Source organism: Scleropages formosus, chromosome 21 (genome assembly GCF_900964775.1).
Source record: "Scleropages formosus chromosome 21, fSclFor1.1, whole genome shotgun sequence".
Lineage (NCBI taxonomy): Eukaryota > Metazoa > Chordata > Actinopteri > Osteoglossiformes > Osteoglossidae > Scleropages > Scleropages formosus.
This window is the reverse complement of record NC_041826.1, coordinates 19482452-19496235: the sequence shown is the minus strand read 5'-3', so window position 1 is coordinate 19496235 and position 13784 is coordinate 19482452. Positions and strand designations below refer to the sequence as shown.

General features: G+C 44.1%; 1 protein-coding gene across 4 annotated transcripts in view; it reads left to right on the top strand.

Moving 5' to 3' along the window:
• The window catches only part of cacna1c (calcium channel, voltage-dependent, L type, alpha 1C subunit), a 184721-nt gene that overhangs the window by 26160 nt on the left and 144777 nt on the right, over positions 1-13784 (top strand). For all 4 annotated transcript variants that reach the window (XM_029247299.1, XM_029247298.1, XM_018729988.2 and 1 more), the window contains exon 2: positions 12587-12914. In XM_029247299.1, coding sequence (XP_029103132.1) covers positions 12587-12914 — 328 coding nt within the window. The remainder of the gene's footprint in view (positions 1-12586; positions 12915-13784) is intronic.

Genomic DNA, 13784 nt, shown 5'->3' with positions numbered 1-13784 from the left:
CATCTTCACCTGCAACTGTCACCACCCCCCCGACACACACTGTTTTCCGTGCTCTTTCCAGACAGACAACTGGGATGTGCTCACAGTGCTGCTTGTGTGTCTTAAAGGGCCAGTATGGCAATAAAGTGCACCTCTGCACAGTGCGTACTGTGTCAGCTTTCTGGTTAAGAGTGTATGAGCAATGAGCATCTTGCTGATGAGACGTGATGCCTGAAGCATTTGACAAAAATGAGACCTCTGACTGAAGACAAAGAAGGAATGATACATCAATACACCAATCAGACACATCAATGTACCAGAAACAGTTTGAGTTTCTTAAAAAGATTCTTTTGCTGTTAGATGACAGCAGCAAACTTTTTGAATAATAAACACATTCAATTAGTGTTGTTTTCCTAGCTATTTAAAACAAGCACAGAAGAATTTGAAGCAGTGGTTTAAAATGGATCTTTTAGTCCCTAGCGTTCTAGATCCTGTATAATTAAAATGTGCGTGTATGTGTCTGCGTGTCTCTGTGTTTGATCTTTATTGAGATATGTCTTCTGACATGTGCAGACAGCGAGTTCTCATAAGTACACGAGGCTGTTTTGTCTCTTTAAATGACAAAACAGTTGACAGTTTTTGTGACGGGCAAAACATTAATTCACTTTTTCTTACCAGATGATTCTATCCAATGCAGATTGAATGACGTCCTGTGTTAAAAGGTACAAAAGCACCGTGATCATTTCTCTTCTCCCGTCTCACTCCGTAAAATAAAATACAAATCCGTTCTTCGCTGATGAGAAGAAGCTGGGGGTGGGGTGGAGGTGTCACCACCGAGGTTGCCACCTGCTGGATGGGGATGAGTCCAACACACCGTTACACACCTTGCTACCCCTTCCAGGCCGTTCACAGCCCAAAATAGGACTGAACTAATTAACGTAATTAATTTCACTTTTAGCAGTTAATTATTTCATGATGCCAAAAAAATAGGAATGAGAATCCTTGAAGAAGTCTTGGGTCTCTTGGGTGTCCTAATCTTAGTCGAGGACAGTGGAGTCAGATAACAAGGGGACACTTTCACCCAAAGCTGGCCCATCCTCCTCTGAAATTGTTATGAGTGAGCCCAATTAAACTTCTTCTGTGATCAGAGGTTTTGTTCCCTCGGTGGTGTCAAATGCTCTCAACCGTCCCCCCTTTTTTGTTGCAAGAGCATCATGATCTGATCCCTTGAGTCATCTGATGATCCGGAGAGTTCTAGGACTGGTCCTCCTGAGCTCTTTGTTCTGCTATGTGGTTGGTCACATGATGGTGAACTGTAGATGGGGGACCTGGTCATCCAGGGCTTTCTGACACCTTTCCAAACAGTAGCCTGCAGGCTTTCTGGGTGAGTTTTGTTGTTCAAGGCACTTCATATTTGGAGGCTTTGGACGGGCGTGGCGAAAGAGGATAGAAAAAAAAACTGTGCAGTCCATGTGTGCTTGTCTAGAGGACCCTCCACAGGAAGCCCCCTCTGGTAGATGTCACTGAAGGTGTAGTATCGGGGATGTTGTACTAACTTGGTTGCTTTCTTTATAGTAAATGATGGTAGTAAAATCTGATAACCCAGCTGCCCATGTTCTCTTGTCTCATTGCACGGGTTGCACTGCATACTGTGAGTAAATAAGAGATACATCGCACACATCGTCTGAACCGCTTGTCCCAGACAGGGTTGCAGGGAGCCGGAGCCTAACCCGGTAACACAGGGCGTAAGGCTGGAGGGGAAGGGGACATACCCACGATGGGACGCCAGTCCATCACAAGGCACCCCAAGCGGGACATGAACCCCAGACCCACCAGAGAGCAGGACCAGGTCGAACCCACTGCGCCACCACACCCCCCAAGAGATACATTTTATGTAATGATAATAATAATAATAGTAAACGATAACTTTGGTGCAACTATTTTTACATTTACATTTACAATCCGCTGAATAATCCAGCATGTCATTAGGTTCAAGCCATTAAAGTTGTCTTAAGTCAATTAATTAAGCCACAAAATCTTTGACATACACTGTTAAATTTAGTTAATGAAAAAGTCTATCCTTAATCACTTTGGTTTGAAGTGGGTGTAGTATTTAAAAATAATTATAAACAAAAATTTGAAGGCATCAGCAGTTAGAATTAGGCTCATCACTAATGAAGCTATGTTAAAGAGAATGTCTATGACTGATTGATTCCATTGGAACTTGACACGTGAACAGAAAAAAGTCTGATTGATGTGGTAGTCAAAGACCCAGATGGTCTAATACGAAAAGCACTAAGCCCTGTGTTTCAGAGATGATTAAATTTAATAATTAAAAAGGAATGGGAGGGGTAAGAGAGAGAGAGCTGGAGCAGTAACACCTCTGTGCCTCCTTCCCTTGCCATTCCCTCCTCTTTTCAAATTCAGCTGGAAACAGGACGGTCTGCACTCAGTGACCGCACTTTAGTCTTTTATGGCGGAAGGCTTTACGTTGGGTGTGCTGACATTAACTGTACAATAAATACATGGGGACAGCAGGTAGCTGGTCGCAGGTTTGGTCCCCCATCCGGCTGTCAAGCTGAGCAAGGTACTTATCCTGAAATCGCTCTAGTAAAATTACGCAGCTGTATAAATGGGTAAATAATTGTAGGTAGACTAACATTGTAAGTTGCTTTGGAGGAAAGCATCAGCTACATGAACAGATGTAAATGCAAACAGGTGTACAAATGGACTGGTGAAGGGGTGCTATGTGCATCTCCCCCACAGAGTACAGCGAAGGCCACAGCCAAACTAACTGGCTTAATTTTGTCCAGTTACTCCATTATTTTGTCACATGTACAGTATATTCATTTGCAGCCCTATCTGTACCTTTCCAGAGGTATTCCAACAATCTGTTGTCCTCACTTCTATATAATTTTTGAAGAAAAGCTGGTGATTAGAGCTTACGCACAGCAGCTTAATGAAAAACTAGCGCATGAACTGGCCCCTGCACAGAAATATCCAAGTGGCTCCTTTGTGTGCAGTGTGAAGTACGGTGACAAATCAGCAGTGTGAAGGCACCTGAAGCAATGCTGAAGGGGACAAGATGGCAAAGGACAGGGGTTAGTGGATTTTGTTGCAGGGTTAATACTTCCTAATACTGAAATTTTACTTTTTTTGCTGGTCACTGGGTTGCTAATTAATTCATTAATATTAATTAATATGAATTAATTAGGAGGCACTTGAAAATGTGAATAACTTAATTAACAGGGGGTAGCTTTGATGAAAAGTGCACCTCCACTGAAACGCAGAAGATAGACTCAGAAGATCTGCCTGTTGCGGAGAGGCATGAAGGGTAGGTAAGCAACATGTCAGGCCTCATTGTCCAGCCAACAGGACAGAGACAAATTCTCTCGCCTTGAGGTCTCTGCAGCCAACCTCGGCAGGTATGACTCTTCTCCGCCCCACTCTTCATGGGTACTGTTCAGAATTAAAGCAAAGCTACCCTGAGGAATTTGTCTGGCTGAACCCGTAGCTACTTAAAATAACATGGACATGATGGTGGACGCAATGGCATTCATATCCAAATATTTATGCTGAAGCTGTTTGGGGACATAGTAATGGATGTTGAAATGTTTAGGGAAGGGAAGATACTTGTTGTAATTCATTTTCGGTATAGATCTGCTGCACATCTGCCTGGGTAGAGGAAGAAGAGAAGCAGAGCCATCGGCCAGTCGCTGAAACGGAGCCAACTACCTGGCTGTGGCACTGTGATTTATCTACCCACAGAGAGCCCTTTCCTTGGGACGGGCTGCGAAATAAGTTCAGTGCAGGGCTCTTTCTCATTATCTTCCATTACAAGGTCAGAATTCTCTTTTTTGACAGATGTTTTTTTATGCTTCTTGAACGTTTGCAGAGAAGGAAAGAACGCATCCGCTCTCAGTGTACCCTCCAAACCCACATCTACGCACGTTAAGAGCATTAGACCCCATATGCGAGTGTAATCAGGCGTGACACTTTCTTTCTTTTTCCTCCCCTCCTTGAAGTGATGGTATCATGAGAGCTTTTCATTCAATTACTCCCACCCCCAGGGGGGTACTGGCTACCAGCAGAGGGTGGATATGCCCGCATGTGCACATGTTGTAAACATTGCCAAAGAAGACCCTGCCCATTACCATGCAAAGGTTCGTAGAAACAGTCCTAGACTTCACAGCACCTCTGTGCATGTTTACATTTCACTGTGGGAAGACAAAGTGAAATGGCTTCCCTCTGTGCTTACATTTTTCTCCGCATTTGTGTACAGTTTTATATGCAAATATAGGTTTGCATTTATTCGGCATCCAGCGAGATCCATCGTTCGCTGCTGCTTCCAAGCCTGAAGCCAAGCCGACTCACTCACAGGCCTAACTGGGTTGGGCAGACAGGCGGGGGCTTGTGTACGACCCATCATTTTACAGCCGTGTTCTCAAATTCACACTACAGCCTTATAGTGAGAAGAAGAGGGAGGAAGAGACCAGTGACACCTGTCTGTGAGAGATGGTGCTGACCCACCCTCTCCTCGACACACATACGCCCCACAGCCTTGGTGCGATTACCTACCTGGAGCAAAGCAGGCACACCCTGGATAAGGCGCTTACCCTGAAATGTCTGTTGGGTTACAGCTCCAAGGTGTGCAGCAGAAGGGAAGATATGACTGCAGGAGGATTCATTGTGTGATGGTGAATGACAGCGCAACGCTTGAAAAGCCCTTCATATTTACACTTGCATTGCATTACCAGCTTATTGGTGTTGGCTTCAGCCAGGCAAGGCACACCTATAATCATATGCTTTATAATTTTTTATGCTTAGCTAAACAGCTTACTTTTGTATTTCATGTAATTTTCTTTAGGGGGGTGCAGTGGCACAGTGAGTTTGGCTGGGGCCTGCTCTTGGGGGGGTCTGGGGTTCGAGTCCTGCTTAGGGTGCCTTGTGATGGACCGGTGTCCTGACTTGGGTGTGTCCCCTCCCCCTCCAGCCATGGGCCCTGTGTTGCTGGGTTAGGATCTGGTTTGCTGCGACCCTGCCTGGGAAAAGTTTGTTTGTGTGTGTGTGTGTGTGTGTGTGTGTGTGTGTGTGTGTGTGTGTGTGTAAGTAATTTTCTTTAGGTCCAACAACAGAATCCCTTAGTACCTTAAATCAGTAAAGGTTTTGGTCACAAGGTCAGGTTTATGATATGATGTGATTACACTATGATAAAGCTCGGAGGTTCTTGGTTGTGAGTCTGTTGTGGTGGAATGACCTTCCCCTGTCATTCAGAACTGCGGAAACTGTCTATTTTCAAGAAGGGTCTTAAAACTCACCTTTTCCACATCCACTTCACCCAAGATCTCTCCAAGCTCATTTACGGTGTAACTGTTCACACATCGTAACTTCATAAGCATCCCCAGATACAACCTTTATTCAGCCATTACTCTGGCATTGTACTTGCTTATTTGTGTATCTTATAATATTTTAAAAAAGATTGGTGGGAGGGTATCACCATTTGTCTATCCTGTGTTTTATGCACCTACTTGAACGATGAACCTCGGTGCAGCAAGCGGTAGGTAACAAACTAGGTTTACTTGAGAGTCACATGTCTGCAGCCATGTCTCTTTCTCTTAATGTAATGCATAAATTGTACTTTTGCTGAGATATACTATGTCGCTTTGGACAAAAGCGTCTGCTAAATGAATAAATGTAAATGTAATGTAAATGATAACTTGCAGCATGTACTTTATGCTGGGTTGTACAAAAATTAGAGTTTCCATATCACTCAATTCTCCTTCATTCCCACTCATATCTGAAGCCATTCTACTATTCTGCGTAATTGGCGGGAATCATGTCAGAACTATTTCAATGTTATTACCAAATCTTGGCAAAACGTTAGTCGCACAAATGGAAGTAATCGGCTCTCTCTTTTTCTTAGGGTGTTTATATGAAGTGCAAAAGAATGGTTTCGACGAGACACGCTGTAAATATTTAACCTGGCTGACAACATGAATTGGCGTGTGTGTGTCTTACGGCACAAAGCAGAGACATTATGACCAACTGAGCTGTTGTTCGGCTTCTCTGTGGGTCTATGTATGTATCATTTGTGTACAGCATTACTATGTGTATGTGTCTACTAGTGTGTGTTCTCTATGTCTTGTTAAAGTCGTGGCACATTTTGCAGGAAAAACTGCCAAAAAAGCAAAACAGAAGTTTAGCTGATGTCATCTCAATACTGAATACCGAATGTCTTTTTCAAAAGCCAGACTGCTTTTTAAAACTTTTTGCTTGTTACCAACTTTCACATTTTGAAATTTAGTTGGATTGGGTTTGGGAATCTGTTTGGCAGATGGGAGTAAATTTGAAGGTCTCACAGTGACAAAATAAACAGAGATGTGTGTGTGTGTGCGTGTGTGTGTGTGTGCGTGTACTGTATGTGTGCATGTGTGTGAGCTTCTTACCACTGAGTCCTCCTGCTGGCTGTGACCATGAGGTGGTTCCGGCCTCCCCTGGACCAGCATTGGGTGAGTGGTCCTAGACCATGGTCCATGACTGGTCCAGAGCAGAGGGGGGCCAGAGAGGCTGTGCTGTGATTAGCAGATGGTGTGGTGGGGGTGGTGCCCCACTAGGGGACGGCACCTCAAATGGCCCACCGCCCACTCAACATATGCATACGGGCACCCTAAAAATCAGTCCTCCTCTCGTATTACACTCACTGGGATAGACGTACAAAGCAATTGGCTGACATTTTGCATTACAGAAATCTTTTTAGGCTATTCCAACATCTCAAAAAGGCTTTAAAATGTCAGAATTCATTCTTGTTTTAGTCAATTCTTATTTTGCCAGTAATTTGACATTTTTACATTTCAGAGCTTTTGAGAATTTTATAAAAACGGTCTGTAATATGTGTCTTCCTGGGTATGCTTTATAAATCAAGTCATCCGGAATCCTTCTCTGTTGGTCGGTCTGTCTGTCTGTATTTTTGTGTCTGAGAGTGATGTAAAGAGAGCTTTATTTTTGTGACAGACTTTTTTTTTTTAATAAATGCAAGCTGCTTTTACTCATCATATTTTAGTTTCTTTGTTGTCAGTGCATCACAATGTTTTCTTAATGTGACTTTTCCTATGAATTAACATGTGATGACATGATTTATTCTGTCAATTGAACATTTTGTGTGTTTTTTCTAATAGTACTTGGATATTTTATTGCATATTTTTAAATTTCCTGCAACTGATTTTAATCTAAATTCCATCTGGTATCTTATCATCGACTCAACCAAAAAAAAAAAACATATAATATTAATAATTTTCCAGTAAGATAAAAATGCATGTTCACTTTTCAGTTTTTTACTTTTTCCAAGTCCAGGAGTGAGCAAAACGGTTTTGTCAAATATTTTACCTGCACAGGGCATTTTTTTACAGAACTGGCAATGTAGAGCTTTGTGTTTAAGATTTTGAAAAGCACCTGACATTTAACTCTTAACAAATGTGCTTCTGATAATGTCCAGCCATATAAATGGGGGAATAATGAGAATGTATAGTGTAATATGGTAAGCTGTGGTGTAGTGTAGTATAGTATGTCTCGTGCACCGGCCTTGTATGTTTTTTAAGCATACTTTTGGCAAAGATGAATGATCTCTGTGTATCGTGGGAATTCTTTTCTTCGGTTTGGGAATGGCATGCTTGTGATCAGTCAATTATTCCAAATTCTCAATTGATTAAGTTAGACTGGGAGCACTATAAATAAGTACTTTGACTAAGCAGTTATCAGCCAAGGTGCAATAGGAGCTACCAGATGATTTCCACATTCTTCTTTGCCCTGCGTGTTGTATTTCTGTTTAGTACTGGGTCAGCCACAGCCAGAGGAGGGGGGCTTTTTTCTTCCCGTCTCATCAGAGAACGTTATTGCCACGAAACAGCCGACTCTGTGGGGAAATATTATTGATCAGGATTGTCAGCAGCATCTGGTACCGGGTGTTGTGTCCTTGGGGTTGTTGGCAGCTCTGTGGTGGAGAGCTCATTCCCTCTTGATACTGTTCTTCTCAGACCTGTATCAATCTTAGTAGCGTGGTTGAAATGGGCTGTCACCCTTCTCCTGCATAACTGTCCTTCTTCCCCACCAATACTAGGTACTACAAAATAGAGTTCCTTTCATTCTATCTTTACTGGCTGTCACACTCTGCTTGCTTTCCAAGCACTTGCAGCCTCATTTGGCTGGAAATGAATCATTCAGATGGATAACACTAAATCATAGCTGTTCATATCCTGTTAAATATCTGATAGTGCTTGATTGAAAAGAGATACCCAAAGACTTTCATGAATGAATATAGGTTCATAATTGGCACATACGTTTGACAACACAAGTCCCAATGATTGTGAAGCAGTCATTTTTCTCATCGACACATGTGATGTGTTTGATAATGTTTCTGTGTTGGTGAAGTTTCGATGATATTACGTTTATGAGAGATAATAGAAAGTAACTATCACTGGTTGTATTAAATTGCCAATATTACCATTCCATTTATTACTGCTCTAATAGATTTAAATGAATGCATTCAAATCTCTCTCTGTGGCTTATGCAAGAGTGTCTCATCGTCGGAAAGGTAAATGGCTCTTGTTTACTCATTGCTCTGTGAATCTGCGATGCAAAGTGAACACATTTATGAATTATATGTTTTGAACTTTAGAAAATTGGCAGTGCAGGGCTTCCCTTCTTCCCTCCCATTTTGCTTTATCCTCTCTGTAGCCTTCATTCAGGCTCCGTGATGAGCTGAACTTGGAAAACTGCAAACAGAAGTGGACGCGCAGAAGAATGCGCATTCCAGCTCAGCCCACTAAGAGTTGCGTTCTGCCCTAGGGGGCTCAGTTACCACACCCCTTCTCCCAACTTGTTTTCATTTGACTTCTAGCTTGTTCTTTTCACTGTTGGTGCATCAACTGGAGCTCTGCACTGTTGTGCCAGATGTGGTGTTTGGCTTGGAGAGGTGAGTGGACTTGTCGTAAGATAAAAATCTGCGTGTCCCTCATCCTATTGTCCCTCTAGCATTTTCTCAGTCTTTCCCTAGTGCACTCCCAGAATTCTCAGTATATATCTTATCCCATTTGATGGTAATGACCGAGGCGATAAGATATTGAGATACTGGCCGCGATAAGATAAAATAAATTTGCGCTCGCATTTATTTACGCTTGGTCAAGTCATGACAGTCAACGCAACTATCAAGGAGCGTCTATGAGCCTGGTCTGGCCTAGGCCAGGACAGCAGAATTAGAGGGGTTGGTGACTGCCATGTTCCTAGCCCTGAAGTAGAGGGTTGGGCACAATTGCAGAGCACCGGATTTTATGGCGGGGAATCCAGGAATCGTGGTCTCAAGACAGGCAAGGTCGTCGATGTGCGAACGTGGCTATAGGGATAATCCAAAGTCATTGTCAAAGTACAGGCACTGGTCAAAACACACTAAGCAATGAAGGGTTGGTCAGGACTTAGGCGAAGGAACAGGGGCGAAGACGGGAGAACGGGAAAGGTAAGCAACAGAGCACACAGTAGGGAGTAGAATGGCTGAACGAGGTTCCGCAGTGGCTACTGCTCTTCTGTAGCCTTTTGTGCCTCTCCCCTTGCTGTTCCCTCAGGTGTTCTGCATTGTGTCGATGGCATGAGTGTGGCAGTGACATCCCCACTGCTGTTTTGGTGGCCTTTCTAATTTTATCAAACTAAATAAAGCTGTAATGAAAACATTAATTTGGAAAGGTGGAGGAATTTGGGCCATTTCTTTACATCTAGAGAACAACGTTAAGGAGTTAAAGGAGTGGAAGCTTGTGTACATTTCTGGTCTTTCTAAGAGTAACTAAAAATCATTCAGTAAATCTTGCACGCCTTACATCATTTTCTTGGGGTCTGAACCATTTGACAAACAGTGGCCCACAAGGAGGTTTTCTTGGGCGAGGCAGCTTGTCTTTCCTGCTGACAGCCAGCTGCCCCTGAGCTCTGCCAGACATGAGCCTTGCACCCCTGCCTGACATTTTCTGGCTGAAGGGTAACAAGTGTCATACAGCTGAGTTTAGTTAGGAGGTTTTCACCTCATTCTGTTAAACATAAATCTCCCGCAGAGAAGTGAGAGAAAGCATCTAGGGGTCCGTCCTTAACAGTGAAAGGTATAGGACAGCAGGTGGCATAGCTGTTAAGGATGTTGATGTTCAGTCAAAAGCAATGCTTGCTCAGGTTGCAGAACTTGACCCTGCTGTCATGTCCTTGAGCAAAATATGTAACAGGAATGAATTTGTTGAAAAAAATAATATGAAAACTGCAAGCAAATCGAAGCATCCGTACCGGGGCCTCTCTTAGCATCTTATTGTCTTGTTTAGTCCCTGTCATATCTGCAGGTCTTTCTCCAGCCTCAGTGTTTTGTGTGTCCACTGCCTTTTGATTTTAACACGGAATTTCGGACCGCAAATTTGCTGAAATTGTTCCTCAGTCTAAATATATATAGTATTCCAGCTACATCATAAACTGCTTATAGACACTGCTTGTTACATGATGATTTTTATGAGGCGGTACAGTACATCCTCCTGAAGCACCAATACACCTGTTTTGTTTTGATACAACTGTTCACCCTCTACTGCGCAGGCTGCGTACAATTTAATTTCTCAAATTCATTAGGCAAAGTCCCGTTTGTTTGTCTGTGGTAGAACACATCAAGTGGGGAATTAATTCAACCTGAACGTCGCCACTGGAATTAAAATGTGCTTAAAGTAGTATCCGTTCCTCACGAGAATATTCGCAATTATTTGCGCAAAAACAAAACAGGTCAACATGAAATTCTGAAAAGTAATTTGGAAACTTCCTAGACCAGAACCCAATTCTGTTTATCTCATTACAGATGACACCAAAACAAGGCTCCATTACTGTTACTGTTAAAAATAAATGGCTGCTTTTAGTCCAGTCATCTGTATATGTACGTACGCATGGTGCCATTAATGGGGTACAGACGTTTCTAACTGGCCACTAAATAACCACACTGCTTAAATGCAGTTTTATTTTCGGTAATCAGAGAAGGGTGTATGCGGCACATGAACTCATCTTACATTCCACCAGCAGAGAAATTGAAAGCTGAGCATAAATAAAAGCACCTGAAACTCGTACCAGAACAGACACAAAATTAAATTACAATGGTCATCTTGTGAATGTAGCCTTGAAAAGAAAAAGAGCAAAGTTAGTTCCATTTGATCCATAGTCTGCATGCCTTATTGAGGGGAACGCCACATTACTGTAGCAGCATGGTGAATTGTAGGGTGAGGTGCATCGCTGCACTTGTTCTTCTTTGCCTGCTGTGTAGTGGGTCTGGGGTTCAAGTCCTGCTTGGGGTGCCTTGCGGTGGGCTGGCGTCCCATCCGGAGTGTGTCCCCTTCCCCTTCGGCCTTATGCTCTGTGCTGTCGGGTTAGGCTCGGGTTCGCTGCAGCACCACTTGGGGACAAGCGGTTGTGGACATTGTGTGTGTGTGTGTGTGTGTGTGTGTGTGTGTGTGTGTGTGTGTGTGTTCTTCTTCACTGGTGAGGATGTCAGAGGCGTCCTTCTGAGGCACTGATTTCTCTCAAAAACCCTGTTTGTCTCCGTTCTTCCATTTTGCCCTGGGGAAATCTGGGAGGTGAACATTTCATGTCCCGGGTACCCTCTGAGTCCTAGTTGGCTTCTGTGTGCATAGTACAGTAAGGACATGTTGGGTAAAACGGACTGATAAAGTTGCTCTGATCTTGAATTGTGCCGTGTCAGCCTAGATAAAGGCAACTACTAGATCACTATGATTCACAAAAAGGTGGAATAAAGCAATGATTAATAGGACAGAGAATTTCATTTAATATATGAATAAGGTAATTGTATGGTCCAATCTGTGGATAAATAAAGGTTGGCTGAGCAACCAGGTGAGAAGAATGTCACTTAGTGTGCCTCAAAAGATATGGATTCAGAAATAATCGGACCACTTGGCTGTTTTCCTGGCAATTGGCATATCTCTCTGCCAACATTATGCAAATGCATTAATTTATGTTTCTTTTATTTTACAGTATGTACACCAAATGCACAAAAACACAGACACACACACACACACACACGACTGAAAATAACCGCCACCTCGGTGTTACTATGGTACAAATTGCTCCGTCTCCTCCCTCAGCGGTGGAGGAGGAGCGACAGGTGTTTGCACTCGTATTTGTTCCATAGGACTTCTTGTTTGGCAAAAACAATCAAAACGCAGCTGTCCATCTAAACGAGCCACAGAAGTGCCTTTGGTTTCGATGCTGGGCTGCACTGGCATGTCTTCTTCTGTGAGTTAAGGGACACCACGGTCTAAACAAGGGGGCAGTCCAGCACGGATCCCACGTTGACCGTGCTTGTGGGCTTTCTCCGTCCAGCTGAACACTTTAAGCACTCAGCTGAGCTAATTATCCTCTAACTGAACTGATGCAGCCTTCTCTCTCATCAGTGATGCTGTTTGCCTTTCAGTAAGAGCTGACAAATGTTACGCACGCTTCATCACCCCACGCAGAACTTGGGGCTGATATATCCCTGGCGTGTATGAGTTGAGGGGGGCGATGTTTGTTGCTTGACCACTCTCCCTGTGTCCCACCGCAGGCTCCAACTACTCGAGCCCGTCTCTGGCACCTCCGGCCAGCCTGAACGACCGTGAACACACGGTAGTGGGGCTGGCCCCGGAGCACGTCCCCACGCCGGGGGCCGCGCTGTCCTGGCAGGCGGCCATCGACGCGGCGCGGCAGGCCAAGCTGATGGGCAATGCTGGCGCCCCCATCTCCACAGCCAGCTCCACGCAGCGCAAGCGCCAGCACTACGGCAAGCCCAAGAAGCAGGCCAGCACGGCAGCCACACGCCCGCCCCGTGCTCTCCTCTGCCTCACCCTCAAGAACCCCATTCGGCGGGCCTGTATCAGCATCGTAGAGTGGAAGTATCCTTTTTTGTTCTGGGTCAGCGGCTGGGCCAGCCTGGGTGTCTTCAAAGCAAGTAGACTGGTTCTTTGTATCTGATGACGTTTTATGAACATTGGACATGTAGGAAGGGTTCACCTGGGGAGCTGGGTCGGGGTATATATGCAGGTGAGAATGTCCAATGATGATGAAGATCTAGAGATTGCAAGCTTTGCATCAAAGTAGCCCAGACAACATGTCAGAGCCTTGAACTAAAGGGACAGTTTCTGTTAGTCTGATAGTATAGATTGTCATGTGGCATTTGAAAATTGCAACATATTTTAATATAATTTATTGAATTATTTGTTTTTGTGAATCTCTCTCCTCTTCCATTACATATTGTACAGCATGGGACGATTGAAAGCATGTTTTTAAGCAAACAAAAAGACAGAAGACCCACAAAGGGACTGTGAGGTGGCTGGTTCGCTCAGCGTAATGAGTTTGTCAGAGGGGGGTCTGCGTCATCGTCATCCACTGCCGAGTATGTCTGAGCCCTGTGTGCCATGCCCAGCATGCGCAAGCTGCCAGTGGTGAGCGGAGGGAGAAATACAGAAGGGAATTATTTGGGAGGGAGGGGGAGCCTGTCGATGAGTCACGAAGCGGCAGATATCCCGCGTAAACCCTTTCGACATTATGCACTGCCCCCCTCACGCAAGCAAGATTGGGGACAATCTGTCTGTGTGCCGTGAACCTCTTCCACCACCACATGCCACCAAGCGTTCCTCATTTCCCGCATTTCTCGTGTCAAAGCAGATTCCAGTCCATTGAATGTAATGGCTTGGTTGTCTGGATTCTGTGCACGGTTAGGTCTAGATAATAATCAGTGGGTCGTAGATAACCACTATATCGTC